General features: G+C 37.7%; 2 protein-coding genes across 6 annotated transcripts; both read left to right on the top strand.

The window, feature by feature from the left end:
• Window positions 1-386: 386 nt before the first annotated feature.
• Window positions 387-10,890, top strand: LOC141835894 (magnesium transporter MRS2-1-like). 3 transcript variants are annotated; one of them, XM_074723288.1, is made up of 6 exons: window positions 387-934; window positions 2,321-2,449; window positions 2,526-2,861; window positions 2,938-2,985; window positions 10,600-10,693; window positions 10,812-10,890. In XM_074723288.1, exons 1-6 carry the CDS (start codon window positions 410-412, stop codon window positions 10,817-10,819), a joined length of 1,140 nt encoding a protein of 379 aa, XP_074579389.1. In that variant the 5' UTR covers window positions 387-409; the 3' UTR covers window positions 10,820-10,890. The 3 variants fall into 3 exon arrangements, with proteins under 3 accessions (XP_074579389.1, XP_074579387.1, XP_074579388.1); XM_074723286.1 differs by having other exon boundaries at window positions 10,600-10,890; XM_074723287.1 differs by lacking the exons at window positions 10,600-10,693; window positions 10,812-10,890 and adding an exon at window positions 9,707-9,915.
• A 4,812-nt stretch (window positions 10,891-15,702) lies between these two features.
• Window positions 15,703-19,585, top strand: LOC141836755 (phototropic-responsive NPH3 family protein NPY1-like). Of its 3 annotated transcripts, XM_074724279.1 has the most exons (5): window positions 15,703-15,841; window positions 15,908-16,431; window positions 17,216-17,285; window positions 17,618-18,781; window positions 19,021-19,585. In XM_074724279.1, exons 2-5 carry the CDS (start codon window positions 16,370-16,372, stop codon window positions 19,513-19,515), a joined length of 1,791 nt encoding a protein of 596 aa, XP_074580380.1. In that variant the 5' UTR covers window positions 15,703-15,841; window positions 15,908-16,369; the 3' UTR covers window positions 19,516-19,585. The 3 variants fall into 3 exon arrangements, with proteins under 3 accessions (XP_074580380.1, XP_074580378.1, XP_074580381.1); XM_074724277.1 differs by having other exon boundaries at window positions 15,703-16,431; XM_074724280.1 differs by lacking the exons at window positions 15,703-15,841; window positions 15,908-16,431 and adding an exon at window positions 16,749-16,961.
• Window positions 19,586-23,869: the final 4,284 nt, after the last annotated feature.

Genomic DNA, 23,869 nt, shown 5'->3' with positions numbered 1-23,869 from the left:
TATATTTATTTCAGTTCACTTATTCATATCACAATTAATTCAGTTGACTTAATCATTAAAGCATGAAAGAAAAAAAAGGTAATCGATCATTTTAGAGAGAACAAATAAGATAATTGCAAGTAAGGAAATATCAATCAATTTTTTTAGTGAAAGGAAATAAATTTCTTCCTTCTTAATTTTCTTCAACATTCTTCAACTGAACTGGGCTTTCCATGTTCTGGGCCCAGTTCAGCAGATCTCCGGTTCATTACCGGTCCAGCCCAATCTCGTAATCAAACCGTTGCAATCAGGCCGGGGCCCGCGATGCTGACGCCACTGTGACGTTTCGCTTTACCTTATCATTTAATTAAATCCAACAGCGTCGCCCCAAAATCCAAAGCCTTCTTCTTCGTCTTCTCCTGCCACTCGGATGGCGGAGCTCCGCGAACGGCTCCTCCCTCGGAAGCCCTCCTCCACCTCCGGAGCCCACGAGCCCGCCCACGGCCGCCGCCCTCTCTTCCAGGGCGTCGATTTCTCCGGCCTCAAGAAGCGCGGCCAGAGCCTCCGCTCCTGGATCCGCGTCGACGCCGCCACCGGTAACTCCCAGGTCATCGAGGTCGACAAGTTCACCATGATGCGGCGCTGCGACCTCCCCGCCCGCGACCTCCGCCTCCTCGACCCCCTCTTCGTCTACCCGTCGACGATCCTCGGCCGCGAGAAAGCCATCGTGGTCAACCTCGAACAGATCCGATGCATCATCACCGCTGACGAGGTGCTCCTCCTCAATTCCCTGGACAGTTATGTCCTCCAGTACGTGGTCGAGCTCCAGCGCCGTCTCGCAGCCGGCAATGGCGAAGCGCTCTCCGGTGGGACGCCTTCGCCTGATGATCTGCCCTTCGAGTTCAGGGCCCTCGAGGTCGCCCTCGACGCCGCCTGCACCTTTCTTGATGCGCAGGTTCTGTACTTTCTCCGGTACTCAGGTCCTTTTCCTTTTCTTTTCTGCTTCTTTTGTGATTCGATTCCCTTCCTTATATCCAGACTATGGCGTCAGGATTCCGATAAGCCAATCTAGGGCTTCAATTTTGTTCGCTGCTTTACTGTTTCTCCATCTCGCTTGGACGACATGGAAGTAGCAGAAATGAAAATCTAAAATTAGGATTGAGATTGTTTTCGCAAAGTTCACATATTTGATGCTAAAAAATAAATAGTTCAATTAATATGACATAAAAATTATGTTTTTCTTTGTGTTACCATTGATTTGGAATTTGGAAACAAAATTGACACCTTATAGGGGACGAATATGGTGGTCTTTGATATAGCATTTAGTTCTGGTGGTATTTTTATAATATTTTTCGTGCAAGCAATAAATTCAAGTAGTTGATTGATTAAGTAAAGAATGGCATCAGTTCAAGACCTAAAAGGGACTCATCTGCTAGTAAGAAAAGTAGTTCAGCTGGGAGAAGAAACATATTTGTATTCCTTTGTGGATGTGGGTAAGGTGTTTTCTGTGGGTCTGTTGCACACTTGGATTGAAGGCATACTATACAAAATATACTCATTTTTGCAAATGACATAATGTGTACCATTTCACCAAACAAAAACACTAAATACACTAAGTATTCACAAGAGAACAGAAAGGATGGTCTTTATACCCTGTTTTTGATGTACACTATTAGACAAACAAGAACTTGGTTTGTGCATGAATAAGGATATCCTCAATTTGACATTCTTCACAAAGAGTGAAGCATGTAATATGCATGACTTACCCCTTCGCAGAAGAAGCATTTGATTCTGTAATTTCTAATGGTATGTATCTCTATGTTGGATCTGTTTATGGAGGAAGTACTAACTGACAACTGCCTCCAAAATCTGTCTACTAATCCATGTTCATATTTAACAGATTCCCTGAATCTCTTATATGTAATCTAACTTCAAATTGCATAACTTCTATAGTGCACCTATATCTGAAAATGGTTGGTTCATTCCTCTCAACTTCCATCTACCATTAGATTTGATGAATCCCTCGTGATAAAATAAACACATATGAACTTGTTGATTTTGTGTTTTGGACACTCCTTTTCCATCAGTCTTTTACATATTTTCGGAGAAATGATAACCTGATGAAAAAAGATTTTCATCCATAAAGTAGGAAAATCAGTTGGTGTACCTTTTTGTTTTACTAGTTACTTCTTTCAGTTTCTTAGGCTCTTGTAACTTGTAAGCATCTGAGTTATAAATTTGCTCAACTGAACAAACCTAGCTTAATGTTGTAACTAGATAATATTTCATTTTCATGATTAAATAAGTGCTAATGGTGTGAATGAAAATTGCAAATTTTTAGGCTGCAGAGTTAGAAATTGAGGCCTATCCATTGTTGGATGAGTTGACATCTCAGATTAGTACCCTTAACCTGGAACGGGTTCGTCGCTTGAAGAGCAGGCTTGTTGCCTTAACTCGGAGAGTTCAAAAGGTATACCACAAGCTACAAGTTTCGTGCTAATTCTGTAGGATCATCCCACTCTGACTGTACACTGAACTTTATGTAGGTCAGAGATGAAATAGAACAGCTGATGGATGATGATGGTGATATGGCCGAAATGTATCTCACAGAGAAGAAAATACATATGGAAGCATCATTTTTTGGTGATCAATCAATACATGGGTTCAATTCAGCTGGTGGTGCTGTATCTGCTTCTGCTCCGGTTTCACCTGTTTCTTCACCACCTGACTCTCGAAAGCTTGAGAAGACGTTAAGTCTTGCAAGGAGCAGAGTTGACAGTATGAAAAGTTCCAGCACCATCACAGAGAACATAGAGGAGTTGGAAATGTTATTGGAAGCTTATTTTGTGGTCATTGATAGCACCCTGAACAAATTGACTTCGGTAAGCTGTTATTCTACAGTGATCTCCCTGGTATAAATTTGAGAAACTCAGAGTTTGGTCTTTTGCACATTTTCAGTTGAAAGAGTATATTGATGACACTGAGGATTTCATTAACATTCAGCTGGTATGTTCTGTCCTCTTGATATTTAAGACAATAAATGATAATTGCTCATTTATTTATGAATACATATAGATATTTTTGTCAAAGTTAACACGGCTAGTTACATTTCTCATAACGTGTAAGATTTAATCAATAATCAATCACAAATAATGACAAAAAGAAGCCTTTTCACATTTCAGAAGTACTTCCTATTGGTCTATGGCATAAATTCCTCCTTTGTGAAGGATATAGCTTGATACAATCAGTCAAACTCAATATGTAAGAGGTGTTGCATCTTATACAGTTTCAATATGTATGAACATAGATATACTAGACTAATTTGTTTAGTGGAGAACTTAGCAAGTTGTGGATCTTCAATTATGTTGCTCGTATTATTTCATCTAATTCTTACCTACCCACATTGGTTAAAACTAACACAGTGAATCAAGCACCAATATTTCCATTGACACTGCCAGCCACCTAAATTCTGTATCTGTGTCAAATGTTCGAGTAAGAGTAACATAGATCTTCATACTTGGTGAAAGAAGTGGAATTTTCTTAACCATCAGAACATCTCTTTGAACAATTAATTTCAATAGGTTGTGCTAGCTCATTGAAGACCGGAATGCCAATAATGAACACAACAACTTGGTGATTACATGCATGATCACAGGATCTGTATAATTGAATTGAAATTTCTCCAAAGAGTGAATGCATACTCGTCAACAACTTGTAAGGGTTAATCAATTCTGAATAATTACAATAAACAAGGAAATGAAGCTTTTCAATATTCTGAAATTCCTTGTAGTGGTATATGGCATACATTCCTCCTTTGTCGAGGCTGTGTTCATTTCCTTTAACTTGTATTTGAATATCTTGCATAACTTTATGCAACAACCAATTGAAATGGAGGAAGAAATAATATTATGCAATAAATAAGAGGCATTATAGTGCACATTACGGGTCTAGAAATGCATGAAAAGAAAAGAAAATAGCTTATATGGGATTCCTATTACATGTTATTTTAACACTCCTCTTAAGCTAGAGCATAAATATTACCACACAACTTTAAATTCAAAAGTAGAAATGTGCTAGTTGTTTAGTGAAGAACTTAGCAAGTTGTTGATCTTATGTTGTTCAAAATGTTTGCCATAGAGCATATATGATTAAATAATATGTATAATTTATCTGAAACTCTTCCAAGACCAAATTTAGCTATCAATTCATATATTATTGTGTGTGTGTGCCATAATAGCTTTTTATCTTTCTTTGGTACTGGAACAAAGCATCAAGAATATATATTTTTTTCCATAGAACTAGATGTCCATACATCCTAAATACCTTAAAAGGAGGGTGTTTGCCAACTATACACCAACTAAGGTGTAAAGAAAATGAGGATGGTGGCAGCGAGCTTAGTGATGGTAATAGCAGGAGGAACAAAATAGTATGTATGGTCCAAGGATAGAATCAACTGAAACAAAACTGCAATGAGGGAGAACGGTAGCCGATAATCCTTTTGAGTTTTAGAAAGGAAGAGACATCAAATTAAATTGGGGATTAACATGATATGTATAGAGTGAACAAACAAAGAAATGATCAATGGGATCTAATATGGCTCACAAGAAAGGAGGGAGCCTGACCATCAAGAGCGCACACAACCAAACACCATGTTTAAGGCATTATCAAAATCCAAAATATCACCACCAAATTTCTTTTATATTTCATGATAAAAGACTTAGGAATTATAGGAGATCTCCTTTTAAGGAGACAAAGCTATGTCATGTAAGAATAATCATCTATTATGGCAACCAAATATCTAAATCCAGATACAGTAGAAACTAATATTAGGGTAACACATATATCAGTTTATTTTGATTTGGATTTTGTTTATACATATCTTTTACCCTATGCTTGTTACAGTTCTAGATATGCGAGTCCAAGCCCAACTTTTAGAATTGTATCACTCTGGCTAATGATCAAAATTCCTTCATAGAACGATACTTTAAACCTTGTGGATTGGTGTTGAGTTGGTGTACACCGATTCACAAGATAGTAAACACTTACGGAATCATGATGCCTTTCTTGCATATATTGCAAAAGATATAATGAATGATCAAAAAAATGTCACAGAATAGATAAAAAAACATAGTAGGGTATGACATGTAAACTAACTAGACCTTGTGGATACATTGTGGAATATAGAGAACTTACCAATAAAAAATAGAAGTATGAAAAGAAGTATCAGAAATAAGGATGTGAGAGCCATTAACAATATAAATATGAGGTATATGTATGGATAAGTTAGTAATAGGTAGTGAAATGTAGCTTATGGGAAGATGCATTTTGATCATGTAAAATTATACAAAGAATTATAGAAGATCCATGACAACACACATAATAGATATATCTACCACATCACCTATTCAATAGTTAAGTAATCATCAAAATAATTATTTAACTTCACTTATTAAATTAATTATCTAAGCTCTAAAATGAACATAAATATATAAGAATTCATGTTAATCAGCTTAAAAATTCCATATAATATACAAAATTATCTACCTAATGAGTTTTATCTATTAATTGGATTGGAATTGATTTCATCAAATTAATACTAGTTTGAACATGACTCTGACTTTAATATGCTAGAGATTGGTTAGCTCACATAAAATATGGCTCCTCATTGCATAAGTAGCTTTAGTGACCATTTTATACTCAGAAGCTTCTATCCCCTTTAGACTTGTATATATTGACACTTTGACAATGACACTTTGAGTGAACATACACTATTCTTGTTGACTACATGTAAAAGGTTTTAATAATAGTTATGTTGAATACTTGGATCCACACCTTTGTTGGATATTGGTTGCCAATACCAGGTAGATTGTTATTGAAAGTAAATATTGAATGTAATTATCCAATAATACAAGTATTCTGACTTCTCTATATCCGGAGAGGATGCAACAAAAGGTTCTACAATATTGTAAAACATTAATCCTATGGGGTATAACAAGTGTATCTTTTCTATCTAGTTGGTCATTCCGCAAATAATTAATAGTCTTCAGGCTGTCTGAAGATGAGGTAGTTTCCTTGTACTCACAAAACTGCTAAGGAATTCAGGATACAATATTTATTTAATAATATGGAAGTAAGTCTTCCAATAGAATGTGGTAAATCTCCCTTTGGAACACAAGTCCCCTTGTAAAATGAGTTATGTTTATGTATTGGACTAAAATTGATTTTTGTCAAATTAATAATTTGAACATGCCTTGGACTTTTATATGCCGAAGATTGGTTTAGCTCACATATTAACGTTCTTCTTCATCGCACAAGTGGCTATAATGATCATCTAATAGTTGGACTCTTCTTTTTTCTGAATCTGTCATATTGACACTTGGATACGTTGCCACTGCGACGAAAACAGATTTTCGTCGCAAAATATCGATAAACAGTAAATTACAATAGATTTGCGACGACAATGGATTCATCGCAATATTCATCGCAAAATCTAAATTCGTCGCAAAATCTGGATTTTTTCTTCCCTATCCTACTCATTTATAGGTTATCCCGTAGATGCATAACGATCCGATCGGATCGATTCAAATTTTCCATTCAACCTGTTTATACAAACATAATAAACAACCACATTCATTCAACACAATATTCATTCCACCACAAATACAAAAATATCAAATCATATAACATATAAAATGTTTATACAACCATTTCAATCCACTACATGATAACATGTTCATATAACATCTAATCAAATCCACTACATGATACCAAATCAATCAACATGATATAAAATATAATCCACAACATTTAGTCATAATAAAAATCCATATCAAATGATACAAGTACTATAAAGAAGTCTGAAGACAAGAAAAAGATACAACTAAATCATTCTTTGCCCTCCGGAGACTCTGCTTTCTTCTCCATCAATATATTTTCTCGTCCTGCATAAGAAAACAAACAAAGAAAAAGTATCATTCTTAAAAATAAAAATAAAACCTATAAACTAAATATGTAAAGACTTACCTCTTTTTCTGATTTTGCTTCACAAATCCTGCATTTGGGAGGAAGGTGGACACCTTCATCCAAATGCAAACTGAGCCAACTATGACCCTCAGTAATGAGGATTTTTTTTTTATTTTTTGAATCCATTCATGTAATCTTGTAACATGACCTGGATGGAACTTTGTAAAAATGATTTGCATAATGAATAGAATGACATGATTGGTCGCTCAAAATCTTTTATTAATGAATAGAATGACATGATCTGGAGGTAAATAGAGGAACAGAAAATAGATAAATAAGTGTATGAAGAGGAAGGTGGCCAGATGACTCAGTGCAATGACTGTAGTCAATGGGAATGGAATGCAGAATGGCAACCACTTCTCTCTAGAGGATATTTTGGATCACATGGATGATATAGGCCTACCACAAACTGGAAAATATAATAGTTCTTTGCTTGTTAAGCAGCAAGGCAACCCCCTTAATAAAAAAAATGTATGAAGTATATAAAGGGTTAATAAGCTTGATTAGAATGCTGATAACACAAGTTCTTCACATAATACAATAAACCAAAACTTGAATTTACTACAACATAAACAATAACAATGAATAAACACACTAGCTTTCCTAAAGGGTAACTTTGTGTGCAAGACCATGTCCAAAGCACAAGCTAGTCTGGTGTCCAGAAGGACGAATGATATACAACATTATCCGGGCACAAGGAAAGTAGTTTCCATAGCCTGAACCAACATTAACCCGGTGACATGGAAGCAAGTTTATCTTTGTGCCAAGGTTTTTCTACTAAGATGCTTTACTTTCTTTACGATTTTAATCAAGTTAAATCAACGCAAGTACTAGATTTAGAGTTGACCAAGAGAATGTGCAATGATTAATGAATATGCCAACAGAGCAAAAGTAACAGGAAGGTTATAGCTGAAGACTTTAAGTTTGTTAGTAACATAGAAACAATTTTTGACAAAGATATTTATTGGATTGGCCTAGCGCATTATAAGCTATCCAATGATCTAAGATTGAAATCAAATTCACATAATATTGTTAAGGATACAGAGATGGTAGATTGGTAGAACTTTGCATAGAATGGATAAAGTAAATTAAAAAAAAATCAGTTCAGTATCTGTTAAGGTCATTACCCAGAACATTTACTAGATAGACTTTCTCTGATAGATTGCATTTGATGGAAATAGAAATCCTAAGAGCAGAATGGATCTTAAAGGATCCATCAAAGTAGTCAACACTCGGAGCCTTATCCCTTCATACGAAAACTAAGGGGGGAAAGTCCATTCAACATTCAGAATCAGATAACATCTTCATACTTAAAGAAAATATACTGGAAAGGAACTAATTAAGCAGAAAATTCATCAAAAATCACAGAGACAAGGAAAGTACTTTGCAAGGAAACACTTGAAAATCTCAAAAAAGAAGAACAATATATCACGATCTAAGTCGGGGAGCAAGCAATCCACCCAAACCCCCCCTTTTTTTCAGAAGAGACGACAATAAAATCCAAAACTCGATCCACAATGCAATCAAAGGAGGGCTGCGCCGGGCCAGATCGAAACTAATTCTCGAAAATCCCCAACCCCTCGGCGCAGATCCAATCCCCGCACCCATGCCACGAGCAACGAAAACCGGCAAAACCACCAGACGAAGCTAGAAGAAGCTGGCAAAGACTACCTGGCATCCAAAGATCACAACTTTAGGGCACCTTCTGATGGACTACGACGCTTATCGCTTCCACCGCGACATCGTCGTCCATGGATCGCCTCTTGCTGCCTTCCTTCCTACTCATCGGTAATCATTCAGCAGCGCGCAGGAGAGACAGAGGCGCAGTTAGGGAGGAGCTTACCTAGCCCTAGACGCGAGGAAAACTTGGAGAGATCCGACAGAAGTGGCGATGGTGGAGGCGTGTTGCGAGAAGTGAAAACGTGAGAAGGAAGGAAGTGAAAACACGAGAAGGAAGAAAGATTGGCAGATCCAGGGTTATTTGGGAAATTTGGCGATTGGCGATGAATTTCAAGTTTCGTCGCCAAATTGGTGACGAAACACGATTTCGTCTCCAAATTGGCTAAATTAGCAACAAAACACAATTTCGTCGCTAATTTTTGGCGATGGATTAATATTTTGTCGTCAAATTGGCGACGAATTAGATTTTTATTGCCAACATTTAGCTACGAATTAAGTTTTCGTCGCCAATTTGGCGATGAATAAAGTTTTTGTCGCCAAATTGGCGACAAATACGATTTTCATCGCCAACATTTGGCGACGAATCAAGTTTTTGTCGCCAATTTGGCTACGAATTATATTTTCGTTGCCAAAATGGCGATGAATTCGATTTTCGTCGCCAATTTGCGACGGATTGTGTTTTGTCGCAAATTAGCGATAAATATTGCGATAAAAATATTTTCTGCAACGAAATTTGCGACAAATTTAATATGTTGCAGAATTAGCAACAAAAACTTTTTCGTCGCAAAATTTATCGCTAATTAGCGACGAAATTATTTTTTGTCGCAAAATATGTTGCAAATTTGCGACGAAAAATTTTCGTCCCTAAAAAATTATTTTTTTGTAATGTACTAACATTCTGAGGAATATCCGATATTCCTATTAATCACATATAACTTTTTTTTGGGAATCGCTACATCGAATACTTCGATCAGTATGTGTATTGGATAGTGTATTTAATACAATTCTGACTTCTCTATATCAGGACTGGATGCAACTGAAGGTTCTACATTATTGTACAACATTAATCCTCTCATCTGTAGCGGGTTTATCTTCTCTGGAGTTAGTTCATTCCCCAAAAAATGTTGTCTGAAGATAACTAGTTTCCTTTCTACTTGTAAAACTGATCAGGAATTCAGGATGAATGTCTATGTTATATGATTATACTCATACTTACAATTGGAAATGACTCTTTAGTGCTGCATAAGACAATGGAAGAACAATTATTTCTTAGTAGTTAGAAAGTTAACTTAAAATAGCAACTTAACCATGAATATTGCTATTGAGGTATGTGGTTGGCTCCAGGTAGTACATATATCTTAAAATGGATTTTCTTTTCATCCATTTAAGCTGTCTTCTAAATGATTCGAAACATCTGTTTAAGTTTTCTACAAGTCATCCCTCAAATTTCTGGTGTGGAGTCAGATCACATAGTTTAGGAAGTTAGAGAGCCATGCTGACTACATAAGTTTTGTACATTGATGCAGCTTAAAACTTTACCAAACTCCAAACTCGAAAGATTTCTATGTATACAGCTGAAATCTTTTTAAAACTCCTTTTCACACTCTTCCTGCCATATGGCATTACTAAAAAGTGGCCTAGTAGCAATATAAGTATCTACGTTCCTACAATCATAACATTCTTTAGCTTTGAACGTTTGTAAAGTAAATTTGCATTAGTTGTACAATTCTGAACTATCTTTCACAATCAGAAACCAATTAAATATTGTGATAATGTTGATTAAAGTTTAATAAAGCAGTCAATGCAATGTTCTGTCATTCGTTTTGTTCCTCGAATGTTTTTTTTCTTCCTCATCATTTATGTGGCACATTCACAATGTCTTATTGCGTAATTTGACATCGTTTGCCTCGTCTTTAGGACAATGTGCGGAATCAGCTGATCCAGTTTGAACTGCTACTAACTACCGCCACATTCATCGTCGCCATTTTTGGAGTTGTTGCTGGGATATTCGGTATGAACTTCGAGATTGCTTTATTTGACGTACCATCTGCATTCCAGTGGACCCTTGTGATCACTGGCGTGAGTGGCGTGATTATTTTCTGTTTGTTCCTTTGTTATTTCAAGTACAGAAGACTAATGCCCTTGTAAGTAGCCGTTTGAAGAGATGAGGGGCTCTTCCACCAAATATTATGCTTTAGCTTTCGTCAATTCGCATCCTTCAACCCGGCCCCCATTCGTGTATATTAAATTATAGCATCATGCTGGAAACAAAAGGCTTTTGAATAAATCATAGATTTGGCAATGGAGAATATTTATATTCATCTTTGCCTTCTAGTTTCTCATGAATGTTCTTGCATGTAAAGAAGGATCACACTTGTTCTTGCGAGTGAGCACTTGATAATTGACAAAGCGAATTGTAATTCTCCACTGTAATTACCTAACAAAATTATAGACTTTTGAAGTTTAAGTGTATTTCTAGGTACCATTTGAATTAAAGTGGTCCATTGAAATATTTTTTTCTTCAGCAGACCAAACTAGTCAACTGAATGCCTGGATATTGAACCTTGCAAGCTGTGGATGAGGTTTCCTGTACCCGAAATGCAGAGGTGAGTGTTATCTTGTATGACCTCTAAATCTTCTGATGTCGACTTTGTCTCAAGATCTTTCCATGTTGTTATCATGTCACAACTCTGCCTTCCCAAAGTCACCAAGCTCAGCTTGTTTGTTGTGGAAGAATGAAAAGAAAACTGCCAATAGACAAAGTTCGCCCATGTGAAAAGTAGCTAATAGTCACACAAGGCACATGATTGACAATGCGAGTCGAAAGACAAGTATGGTTAAGGTCGAGCAGACAGAGAAGACCTCATCCAAGTTAGAGAGATGAAAGGGAGAGGCTTTATAAACCTAACCAATCATCATCTAATTGCAAGAATATCACAATCTCTATAGACATGGTGGACCACAGTGTTCCCGAGTTCGGAAGGCGCATAGATCATGAACTCGGAAATCCCTCAAAGAACAAGTGATCCAAATTGGCCATTGCTAATGGTTGAAAGCAACAATTCCATTTCTAAGCTCTGAGGACAACGAGCAATCCAATAATTCACAAGGGAAAGCTCATCAAGTCATCCTTTTCCCTTCTTTTAGGAGCAAATCTATAAAGTTGGTTCCATATGTGGACCAAATTAGGGTAGTCCATTTCCTTGACACAGTGCTACACGCTCCATAAGGATGATGGTTCTCTCATGGCACAAAGCACCAAAGTCATCAATCATTTTGCTTGTGGCAATCCAAAGTCATTCATCATGAGTCCATTTTGTTGGTTAGAATTGTTTAGGGACTACTTGACTCCAAACCAATCTAAGGTAGATGTGTTTATGAACCATTTTGCTTGCGGCAGCTCAACTCTGTCCGTGCCACCTCGTACAATCTATCTACACCCGCGTCGAGCTTAGCACAAGCTTCGATCAAGCAGCAATGAGCTAGGCTCAATGTTAGTCCTTATTCTTCAGCAAAAGGTGAAATCCGCCATCCCAGCGGCCCTATACGGTCAGTCCCACGACCATATGTGAGGAGGTAAATCGAGAAGTTACAGTTGACCACGACGGAGGAGAGCATTATCTCAGCTTCGCCGAGATTCGACCCTTGCCTACTTTAGCAAGTCTGCTCCGTCGTAATCAACTCAACTATGCTTCGGGGATAATATTAGTCCTTATTCAAAACCTAGCTAGGTGAGGTCTGTCACTGTACCTCTATGCAAATTAAATCATATTGAAAAGAGGTGATCAGGATCAGTATTGTATTGAAGGCAGAGATGTTGAGGCATTGATTCCTTCAATCAGTAGCCATGCATGATTGTAAGCATTGTTTTATCATGGGACACAATATATATATATATATAGCTAGCTTTGCAGCTGAAAGAGAAGGTGGGCAAAGGCCATGCATTTTGAGATGTGCAGGTTGCCTTGCCTTGAGCTAGCACATGAGAACCATATATATTTTATTCAGCAGATCTGCAGCCTCACATGCACCTCTTTTGACTGACTAGCTAGGAATTCTTAAGGATTGTTGGCATCAACTCCTTGTCTTTTTTATGCTCTTTCCTTAGCTTCTGTTTTTTTATCGTTTTGAGATTTCAACTTCACACTTTGTTTTGTCCAAAACATACACATATTACCGGAACACTCGGGTTTGTTCCTAGCTAGCTAGTATAATTTAAGCTTTTAGTCTTCGTCCTTCGTTATGTTGCTTTCTCAATCAATTGCGTTAAGTTTATTCGTACGGGCATAGGCATGTGATGAAGGTTGTCTCTATTTCTATTCTACTCTATAGGTAACCTTCACTTTCATTGTGTGGTTCTAAAATTTGAGACGTGTTAGGATTTCTAAACAATATGATGATTTCGTCAAGATGATATTTTAACACTTTAACAAAAGACCTCAAGACAAATAAGGACACAATTTTTGACATAAGTCTTTATGGACCACTAATGTGGTTTGAGTCGAATTAGGATAGTGAACCTAAGAAGGTCAAGTGATCGAAGGATATGGTTGGATTCCTAGGAGCTTTATGAACCACCCATTGATGGTTTTAAATATTTTTTTGATAAGTTTAAATAATTTTAACTAAATTGATAAAAAGCTTTTTGATATTGAAGTTCTCTACATATAATATTTTTTATTAAGTTAAATTAAAAAGAAAATAATTTACTTTAAATATGTTGTAGTAATTATGACATAGTTGTTATAAGTCGTAGCCGCTACTGTTGGAAAATTAGTTTTGAATAATAAAGGTGTGAATGAGAAATTAAAGTCCTTCACTTGATTTGTGATATGACTTAATTTGGATCATCGTATTAAGATTATTAAGATGGGCAAATCGGATTTATCCAAATGAGAAGGCTTAAGTGCCTTTTCGGATGACTCAATTTCATCCATATAATTCAAAGTGGAATATTTAGATATTTCCAAACGAAGAGACAAAGCACTATTTCAAATGAAATTTGATCTGAATCGTTAGTTTCAAAATAGATGAATCCAATGAACCCAAGGGAAGGGACATTATATTCCTTCATGAATGGACATTGTGTTTCCTTAGGAAGCAATGTGATCTAAATTATCCAATTCAAGTTGGATTGATGAGATTTGATTGAATCAATAGATTCTTCTATCCATTCACTGAGTATAAATAGGATCTCTAGCTCATATGGTAGAGTGTTTGTTTGGCAATATCCTCCTGCGTCGTAACCAACTGCACTTTCTCGATTTACCTCCTCACAGATGGTCGTGGAGCCGACCGTGTGGGGCCGCTAAGGTGGCGGATCCACCTTTTTTGCAGAAGAGTATAAATAGGATCTCTCACATTTTCATTTCATTCATTCAATTTAAAAGCAAAGCAAGTATTACATTCCATACTTGCATTTGGAGAGTTCAAGAAGCTTCTTCGGTTGGAGGTCTTGCAATTTGCAGTGTTGCTATCATAAGATAAAGTCATTGTATCTTAGGAGATGATTACCATATCTCGTGAGCATCGTGTGTGAGGTAAATTTGTCTTAAAGAGATAGAATCCAACTTCACCTAAGTGGTGTTATATTGTTATTCTATCCGTGCTTAGATTACACCATCACCACTAGATCCAACAGTTTAAGATGAATTTTCATGCAATCTTGATGGATTCATCATCGACAGCTCCTGTTCCACCAGTGCATGGCGAGAAATGGAGAAGTTTACAAGTATTGATTTCAAGATGTGGTAGTAAAAGATGTTATTTCACCTAAGTACATCGAACCTTGTGAGGTTCCTATATGAAGATGCCCCCTCTATATCTCAAGGTGAGACTGATAAAGGGAAGAGGGCAACATATGATGCTTGGAGACATAGTGACTTTTTATGTCAAAACTATGTTCTCAATAACTTGGACAACACGTTATACAATGTGTATAGTTCAATGACATTTGCAAAGTAATTATGAGAATCTCTTGAAAGGAAGCATAAAATAGAAAATATTGGATTGAAGAAATTCATTGTCGGTAAATTCTTAGACTTCATGATGATTGATTTCAAAACTGTGATGACTTAAGTCCAAGAGTTACAATTGATCCAATATAATATGCATGTTGAGGGCATGACAATGAATAAGTCCTTTCAAATTGCCACAATAATTGAGCAACTCTCATCTTCGTGGAGGGAATTAAAAAATTATCTAAAACACAAGTGAAAGAAGATGAGACTTGAGGATTTGATTGTAAGATTGTGGATTGAAGAAGATAATAACAAACAATCATAATTCGTAAAAATGCTTATATATGCTAAGGCAAATCTGATAGAATTAAATACTAGTAGGAAAAGAGAGTATCTTGGCACACAAAGCCAAGGGAAAGCAAAGAAGTTCTAAGGAACATGTCACAACTGTGGCAAACTAAATCACAAGATCAAAGATTGTCGATGTTTTAAGAAAACCACTCAAGTGCAAATGACCGAATATAAGTAATGCCAACAGTCATGTTGTAATTGAAACCATAAATTGATTTATAAATTTGCTTGCAGTATATTTTATTCACTGCACAAAACTATGTCCTCCCAATCAACATTTTAATAAAGATTAAGTCAAAATGACAATTAAAAAAATGAAGTAAATTTATCCATTCAGTATATTTCAGAAATCGGATATTGAATTTTTTTTTTGGGTTTGTTTATCAAGAAGAGAATAAAATATCATAGATCTAGATACGGCAAATAGAATATTGCGAATTCTGAACCAAATCTATAAATATCTTGCAAGATCCGACAAAACGAATTCTAAGAAACTCCAAAAGATAAAATAAAAAAAAAAGTTTTGATCTTGCCATTTACATAAAAGCTTCGGTGGATTGGCTTCCTCCAGTCCAACTCACCATCCGCCATTACGTTTTTTGACCAGTCCTTTGTCTGCAGACTTAGCTTCGGAAAGCATCCAATGCCCAAGTCGACGAGTATTTTGCAAAGAGAATTCGGCGGCCATTCAATGCATGATTGGCATGCCAAGAACTGTTAGAATCCCCTCTCCGGTGGACTTTGTTGTGCTTGATTGATTATTCATATGCCGGCAGCAGCCAGCGAGTAAAAAGTCATAGTTTTCCCATCTCAACAACCGCCATGATCAACACCTTGCTTAATCGTTGGTCCTCACTGCTGCTTTACTCCATCTCTCTACTCTTTTTATTATATATATATATATTTTGATGCAGAGAAAGTTAGAGAGAGAGAGAGTTCGCGATTGCTTTGTTTGGAGTGCGGAACCACAGCACCGAAAGCGACGCTTACACTGGTCCCGGAGGCGGCGGCGCAGCGGGCGAAGCTTTGTTCATGCCTTTTGGAATGGAAGCTGAGCGCGAAGTGGGAAAGCAAGCTGCGGCGGTACGGGTCTAGTGAAGGAAAAGGGGAGGAGCAGAGAGGAAGGGCGACTGCAGTTGTATTTGTATAAGGAATAATACAGCACCACCAGCGAAGAGGGAGTGCGTGCGTGCCATTAGAAAGCGAAGGGGGAGAAAGAGGAAGCCAATAGAAAGAAGCAAAGGACGCAGCTAAATTAATACTCTAACGTATCGCCATTGCTGGACACACCGTTTTCTCCTCGTCTCAGTCCCCACACTCTCTCCCCGAGAGAGAGAGAGAGGAGAGGAGAGGGTGCTTCTGCTCGTATAAGAGAGATGAAGTATATGAAACTGGGATCGAAGCCGGACGCGTTCCAGTCGGACGGCCGTAACATCAGGTTTACACTTTCCCTTGTTTCTTGATTTCTCATCCTCTCAAAATCCGCCCTTGCGATTCATCCTGTGATTTATTCTTCTTTCGCTTTGTCTTTGCATGAGTGCCAAGTTTTTTGGGTGCAAATTTTTTGGTCTTCTTGTTGGCCATGATAAAAACAGGAGCTCCATGCTTTGATCCTTTTTGGCGGTGCTTGCTAAAATCGAAGGAGGTGAACAAGGGGATTTCTTGGACGAGGAGTATGATGCAGTAGATACCCCTTTCTTTGACTTCGATTCCAGGGTGGAAGATATGCTTTTGAATGATTGAATTAGAGGCATTGCATTATTGCAATATCGTCCCACTCGATGAACGGAGTGGAAGACTCCCATGCTTACAGTTCGTCATTTCCCTATCTGAATGAGACTGCCTGTAATAGTTGGACCACTGCGCGCCTATTTAGGTTGCTGGTCTGGTGTTTTCAGGCCTTCCTTTCAGCTTAGCAAGGACTATCTTCTCCATTAGAAATTAGATGACCTTTACTTTTCCTCTTAGGTACGTTTCAAACAGTAGTTTTTTCATCATTTGGTCAGTCTTTGTGAGTCTGACAATAATGAAAAAACGAAATGGAGGAAGCAAGAAGGAGACATTTATTTAATCAACTGAGCTGAAGTCAATGGTTGCTTGTGCTTGTACTTCCAAAAGTTGGTTGGCATAAGCTTGAAGAATTACTGATTGCCTACTTGTATTTTTATGTATTTCAAATATAAGATTATTTAAGGTTAGCTATTGATGATCAACCCATGCAGATTTTTCGTGTCCGAGCTACCAGCGGATGTCTTTGTGCATGTGGATGAAGTGAGGTTCCATTTACACAAGGTAGAGAGCTCTATCCTTGAATCCACAAATTACACTGAAATAAGGATATCCAATTGCTTGTTTGATATGGAAGTCTAAACATACATCAGAATTTTCTTTAGGATATGCGTTTACCGGCCTAGAAAGCTATTTGCAATCATACTCTATTTGGGTTGTTTTCTTAAAGATAACATTCTTCTAGATATTGAGTTTAGATTGCATGTTGATGTTTGAAGTGGTTCCAGAGCAGTAGCAGTAACTTCGCTGTGACATCTTTTTGGGTCTCAATCTGGCTGTTGAGTTATCCTGTTAATTTGTTCTTATGATTGCATATTCCAAATTTCTCAATGCAGTTTCCTCTATTATCGAAGAGTAGACGACTACGAGGGTTAGTGACTCAGGTCTGTGACAACAGCAAAGATGAAATATTCTTGCATGATTTTCCAGGAGGATCAAAAGCCTTTGAAGTATGTGCTAAATTTTGCTATGGCATGGTTGTCACTCTCAGTGCCCACAATGTTGTGGCTGCTAGATGTGCAGCAGAGTACCTCGAGATGACCGAAGATGTTGATAAAGGAAACCTGATATACAAGATTGAGGTTTTCCTCAACTCGAGCATCTTAAAGAGTTGGAAAGATTCTATTATTGCTCTACAGACCACAAAGCTTTTATTACCATGGTCTGAGGAAGTGAAGTTGGTCGAAAGATGTATCAAATGCATTGCTTCTAAGATATCTACAGACCCAAGTAATGTTAGTTGGTCTTATACTTGCAACCGGAAGTGGACTGCGTCTGATAGCTTAGTTGAGATTGAACAAGGGACACATGAAATTCCAGCTGATTGGTGGATCGAAGATATAAGTGAGTTGGACGTTGAGCTTTACAAGCGAGTGATGATTGCTGTGAAATCCAAGGGGAGGATGTCGTCGGAGATTTTAGGAGAGGCACTTAAGTTCTATGCACTCCGATGGTTGCCAGATTCTTATGATGCCTTGGTTGCTGATGATTATATGAGAAAAAACAGGGTTCTAGTGGAGACCATCATCTCTCTGCTGCCTTCGGATAAATGTGGGGGGTCATTGTGCAGGTTCCTTCTGAAATTATTAAAAGTCGTCATTTTGATTGGAGGCGACGGTCCAATGAAGGAAGAATTGATTGATCGGATTAGTGTGCAGCTGCACAAAGCTTCAGTAAAGGATCTACTTGTTCCAGCAAAGTCTGATGGTAATACGATATACGATGTGGATCTGGTACAATGCCTAGTGAGTAAATCTCTGATGCAAATGAATACCGAAAATGACACAAGCTTTGATAAGAGTGACAACGGGTTTGTTGAAATTGCTTCCCAGAACAAAGTTTTACTGGCCTTAGGAAGGCTTGTTGATGGTTATCTTGCTGAAGTAGCCCATGATCCAAATTTGTGCATTTCTAGCTTCATTGACATCGCGAAGTCAGTTCCTGAAGAAGCTAGACCCAGTCATGATGGATTATACATGGCCATCGATATCTATTTGAAGGTGTGTTATCTGTTAACTTGTAGATGTTTGGGGGGAAAATTTTTGAAAAATATACTTTAATTTCCTTTTCCAGAATCTTTTAGATACAATAGTTTTGATTTTAAGAATCAACTGTTCAAATATATATCGAGTGTGATTCAAGTTGAACTTATGCATTGTGTGAGATCATCAAGATTCAAAGCTTTTTATTGATGTTATGGAAATCACTTGAGAAATTTGTGATATTGCCTATTTTTCAGGATCATCCAGACTTGACGAAAGAGGAAAAGAAAATGATTTGTGCTTTGATGGATGTCAAGAAATTCTCGTCCGAAGCCAGCATCCATGCAGCACAAAACGAGCAACTGCCTCTCCGCATCGTCGTCCAGGTGCTCTTCTTTGAGCACTTGAAGATATCAGGGGTCATGCCAACCGCAACCGATGACATTTCAATGAGTCAAGCAACCATGGATGGAGATTGGGAGGGGAGAATTGCGGATCACCATGACATTCTAAAGCATCAAATGCAGAACTTGAGCATAAAGGCTGATGAGTACCAAAATGGTGAAGGAAAAAAAATAGTTAAAACTAGATCCACGAGGATTTTCGACAAGTTGTGGATAGATAAAGGGCAACGCGAGACTGGTAAAAGATCTGAAACATCTAGGAGCTCACAAAGTACGTCGACTTCTGTCAAACGTGGAGAAGACAAAACTACTGGATCTTCAAGGAACACAAAACACTCTATATCATGAGTTTCTTTTCTACACATTGTACAGAAACAAAGAAAAAAGTGGCAGTGTGCCTGGTACATGCATTTACAAATTATTAGCTAGATATCACAGGTATGAAACAGTTGGTTTAGATACAATGATGATAAGGAAGAAAATGAAGAAGAGAAGCAAACATACACGAAAGGGTTAGTGTTGTGTGCTTTGCATCTTCATCGTCGTCATTTTTGGGCTTTAGTTTAATGATGTGTGGCAAACTGTAATGCTGTGTTTGGGATTGAAAAGTTCTACAAGATTTTGCTTTTGAACTAGGTTCTTGTAGTTCAAAGAACATTGAATACCCAACATTTGAGAAGATGAGGTGAGATTGTGTGGTAATTAAAGATGGTGACCACTTTGTTTCGATTGTGTAGTGTTAAGCTCGGCTTGGTACTCCTAGCTGATTACTGTGGATTCTAGAGTTTGTCTTTTAGGTTGGGAGATTAATGCCTCTGCTAACCTTAATATGAATCTTTACAGAGTGGCTTGGAGATCAAAAGTTGACACATTGTCTACTTGAAATCAAGCAAAGCTCACTTTTGTAAGATTGAGTTGAGGGGAGGGTGAATAGTATATCATCGTTCTATAAATACTCGCAGAGGATATTAAAAAAAAGAGATAGGGAACTTGCGGATTTACTTGGTCTATAATTCTTCAAGGTTAGTACATCTAAAGTCTATGCACGGGAAGATATCCGTCTACTATTGATCTTCTTTTTGAAACTTTTTCGAAGGTCGTGAAACTCGTCCTTGAATGAAGCACACTCTTTCTGGAGCTTCTTTGGTTGTACGAGCTCGCCTCCATTCATGTTCAACAACACCACAGTATGAAGATTTTGGAGTAGTAGAGATGTTTTGTTGTTGCACATGAGGCTCCTTATATAGACACTTCCGGATGCCTAGATTCTTATCCAAGCGTCCCGATCTGATTCGATCTTTTCGGTTTTTATTGGGGTCGATTCTTCTTGATCCGGGCACCTGGACCATTCAAGGGCGCTTGGAGTAACATCCAAGCGTCCGAAACTAATTAACTCGGGTTTGACCCGAGTTGACCCCAGACTTGATTCGACTGCTCCGATTTGCTCCTCTTGTGTTTCTTCAGTTTTATTTCCAGCTCCTGGTTCCTACAATATTAGCATATAAACAAACAAGCAACCTAAGTTTACTTGTAGTCCATTGATTTACTAGGCTTACTTAAGTCTTACTCTGTAGGTCTAACCTACTAGGCTTATCCGTGCTTAACTTCAAATTAGGACTAGTTACTTTCATAGGTAGACTTTCCACTTGCCAAGCATCCGGTCACCCTTGACCTGTTTGGACTTTACCTTACCTAACCTCCAATTAGGACTAGTCACTTTCATAAGTAGATTTTCCATCTGCCAAACATCTGGTCACTCTTGACCTACTTATATTTTCCCTTGGCAAATCTCTAGTTAGGACTTTCTATCCATCTTCACTCACTAGGACTTCTCTTAGCCTCCAACTAGGACTTCTTCTGCATAGCCTCCAACTAGGACTTCCCTTGTCTAGCCTCTAGATAGGACTTTCCCTTGCCCAGTCAACCTGACTAGGATTTCCTTGTCCGGTCCAACTGACTAGGATTTCTCGCTAGTCTTCTAGTCAAATTGACCTGACTAAACTTTACTCATATCCAAATATTATGGTCTATTTGAATCAACCCTTGATCAAACAGACTAGACCTAGGTGTATTTGTAGAATCATTGGAGTGCGTTAGAGGGGGCGGGATGAATAGCGTGTGCTTCATTTTTTTCAGTCGGTTCGTTCGTTTCTAACATAAACAACTTACCAGCGGATTAAATAAACAAGCATAGAGACTCACGGATTTTACTTGATTCCTAACCCCCCCAGGGTTAATACGTCCAAGATTTATGTACGGGAAGTGCCTGTCCATTAGTGGTCTCCTTTCTAAACGTTCGTTCGGAAGCAGAGAAATTCATCTTATAGTTCAGAGTAATAACAAAAATAATAAAGGGCAAGATAGTAATAAAAAGATCAAACTCTTGTGTAGACCATTCTGGAAGTTCTGAGCATAGCATACCCTTTCTGGAACTTCCTCGGTTGCATGAGTTTGACTCCGTTCGCGTTCAGCAGCACCGCAGGATGAAGAGAATGGAGAATTAGATGATCCTTTGTACGTGGTGCACTTCAGCCGCCTTATATAGAGTCTTCCGGGTGTCTGAATAAGATCCGATCCGATCTCCTCAGACTATATCCGGGCTGATTCTTCTTGATCTGAGGGCTTGGACCATCCAGGCGCCTAGAATAACATCCGGGTGCTTGGATCTAGTCAACTTGGGTTTGACCTAAGTTGACCCTGAACTTAGTTCGACTGCTTTTGTGTGTTCCTCTTATGCTTCTTCCGTCTTGCTTCTAGCTCTTGATTCCTGCAAGATAAACATACAAATACGCAAATAACATAAGCCTACTTGTAGTCCATCTGACCTATTAGGCTTACCTAAGCCTTATCCTGTAGGTCTAATCTCCTGACTTACCCATGCTTAACTCCCCTTAGGATTAATCACTTCCAAAGATAAATTTATCATCTGCCAAACAAAATATGTCTCTACTCTTATTCATCATGCAAAGATAAAAAACTCCAAGTGGTTGTCATGTTTTTTTTTTTTACTATTTTATGTATTCATATTAATATTATTATTATTATTATCATACACATTTTTTTCTCTAGTATATGTTTTTATTCTGGGTCATATATATTCTTGTTTCTACTTTGTACTTCTATTTTTTTACATTTTTTAAAAATTAAACAGTAGACAAGTTAAATTTCCAAATTTATATAGTCACATTAAAAATGGGGAGTTCAACATCCAAAAAGAAGTCTTCTTTCCATGTAGCCATCAGTAACACAATCATGTATCTTTCACTAACATGAAAATTGTTTGGTGGATGAGATTTGTAGCGTTGAGTTAAACTTGGTTGAGTGTATAGTCTGAATAGGAATTGATTCAAGAGCTCCAAATCTCAACTGCCATGCACCCAATCAAATTGAGCAACAAAGAAATAGCTAGGCTACATCCAGCTCAACTCCTAGGTCATATGGTGCACTGTCATTAAGAGGGTGTGAGGGTGCTCACTTTAAGCCTATACATGATAGACACTCACTATACTTTGGCACAATCAACCACACCCCTGACACCCAAACCAATTCCATACAAATCCATTTTGAAAAAAGTTGCCTACAGTTTGACCAAAGTCAACTTACTTTAGGCGTGCTCTTAATAGTTCAACCATTGTAAACTTGACATCTAGCCTGATTTGTTTGTCAAAGTGTTAGTGATCAAAGTAGCAATTCATCTGGAAAATGATAGTTTTTAGCTCTGTCACAACAAATACATTGACTAAATTTCTTCTCCTCCTCTATAAGATATTGAACATACAAGAACAACTAAATGTTTGGTGCATGAGCATACTTATTTTACCAAAGTTCAAGGACCAAGCAAAGTGATAGACTACAACTTGTGACAAATAGTGCCCCAATCAAATTCTTTAAACCAGGCAACTAGGTAATGTAACCCTTCCTAACTAAAGGCATCATCCCCAATGAAGTTGCCTCAAAAAACAAATCTCTAAGATTATATTTTTATGTGATATATCATGCTTTCATAGCTATAGGTCTTCAACCTAATCAATGATCCTCACCATAGAGTTTATCTCACCAAGCCTTTGGTATATCAAATACACCATGCTCCCAAGCTTGTTCCATGCCATCTAATCCTCCTTGACTCTTAGTCCATTTTACATGCAATCCTAGATTCTACATTAGATTAGACCTTGGTCCATCAAATGCATAAAGCTCCATGAGATTTCTCCCATTAGATCCTCCTCACCTTCTATAACAAGCTTGTCCCAAGTGTCAGAGCCACCAAACCTTTGATCAGATAATCACATACACAACCGCTCAATGCTCCTAGTACTAAAGTGTTTTTGAAGCTCCTCCAAATGTGCAACACTTGGTTATAGTCCTCCAAGCCATCGAGGACAAATTGACCCTACCTCATCAAGTCAAATAGCTCTGAGCTCCATGTGCATTAAGTCACTTCATTGCACCTAAACTCATTTCCCCAATAATGAGCCTTTATATTTAGTGTTTGATTTTAATTATTTCCTCTATTCTCATTATATCTCACACATTTATTTTCTTCGCTTTGCACTTGTGTTCTCAATCTCCACTTTCTTTTAACCTCCTGGTTCATAGTCTTGAGAAGATTACTTTATGTTGGTCATGTGTTTAGTTTGTTCACGCTTAGAAATGCTCGACAATTGATTGGAGATGAGTTGTAGTATTGTATCTTTTTACTATT

Source organism: Curcuma longa, chromosome 10, assembly GCF_044706935.1.
Source record: "Curcuma longa cultivar G26 ecotype Majalengka, Jawa Barat chromosome 10, ITB_CL_G26_1.1, whole genome shotgun sequence".
Taxonomy (NCBI): Eukaryota; Viridiplantae; Streptophyta; class Magnoliopsida; order Zingiberales; family Zingiberaceae; genus Curcuma; species Curcuma longa.
The sequence above is the reverse complement of the archived record's forward strand: the minus strand, read 5'-3'. Positions and strand labels throughout refer to the sequence as shown.

What these genes read in the sequence shown, in the direction of transcription:
- LOC141835894 (XM_074723286.1), top strand. Translation starts at nt 410, where the DNA reads ATGGCGGAGCTCCGCGAACGGCTCCTCCCTCGGAAGCCCTCCTCCACC. An exon ending in GCACCTTTCTTGATGCGCAG is followed by an intron (nt 935 to 2,320) that starts GTTCTGTACTTT and finishes GCAAATTTTTAG; the next exon opens with GCTGCAGAGTTAGAAATTGA. An exon ending in TAACTCGGAGAGTTCAAAAG is followed by an intron (nt 2,450 to 2,525) that starts GTATACCACAAG and finishes AACTTTATGTAG; the next exon opens with GTCAGAGATGAAATAGAACA.
- LOC141836755 (XM_074724279.1), top strand. Translation starts at nt 16,370, where the DNA reads ATGAAGTATATGAAACTGGGATCGAAGCCGGACGCGTTCCAGTCGGAC. An exon ending in TCGGACGGCCGTAACATCAG is followed by an intron (nt 16,432 to 17,215) that starts GTTTACACTTTC and finishes CAACCCATGCAG; the next exon opens with ATTTTTCGTGTCCGAGCTAC. An exon ending in CCATCGATATCTATTTGAAG is followed by an intron (nt 18,782 to 19,020) that starts GTGTGTTATCTG and finishes CCTATTTTTCAG; the next exon opens with GATCATCCAGACTTGACGAA.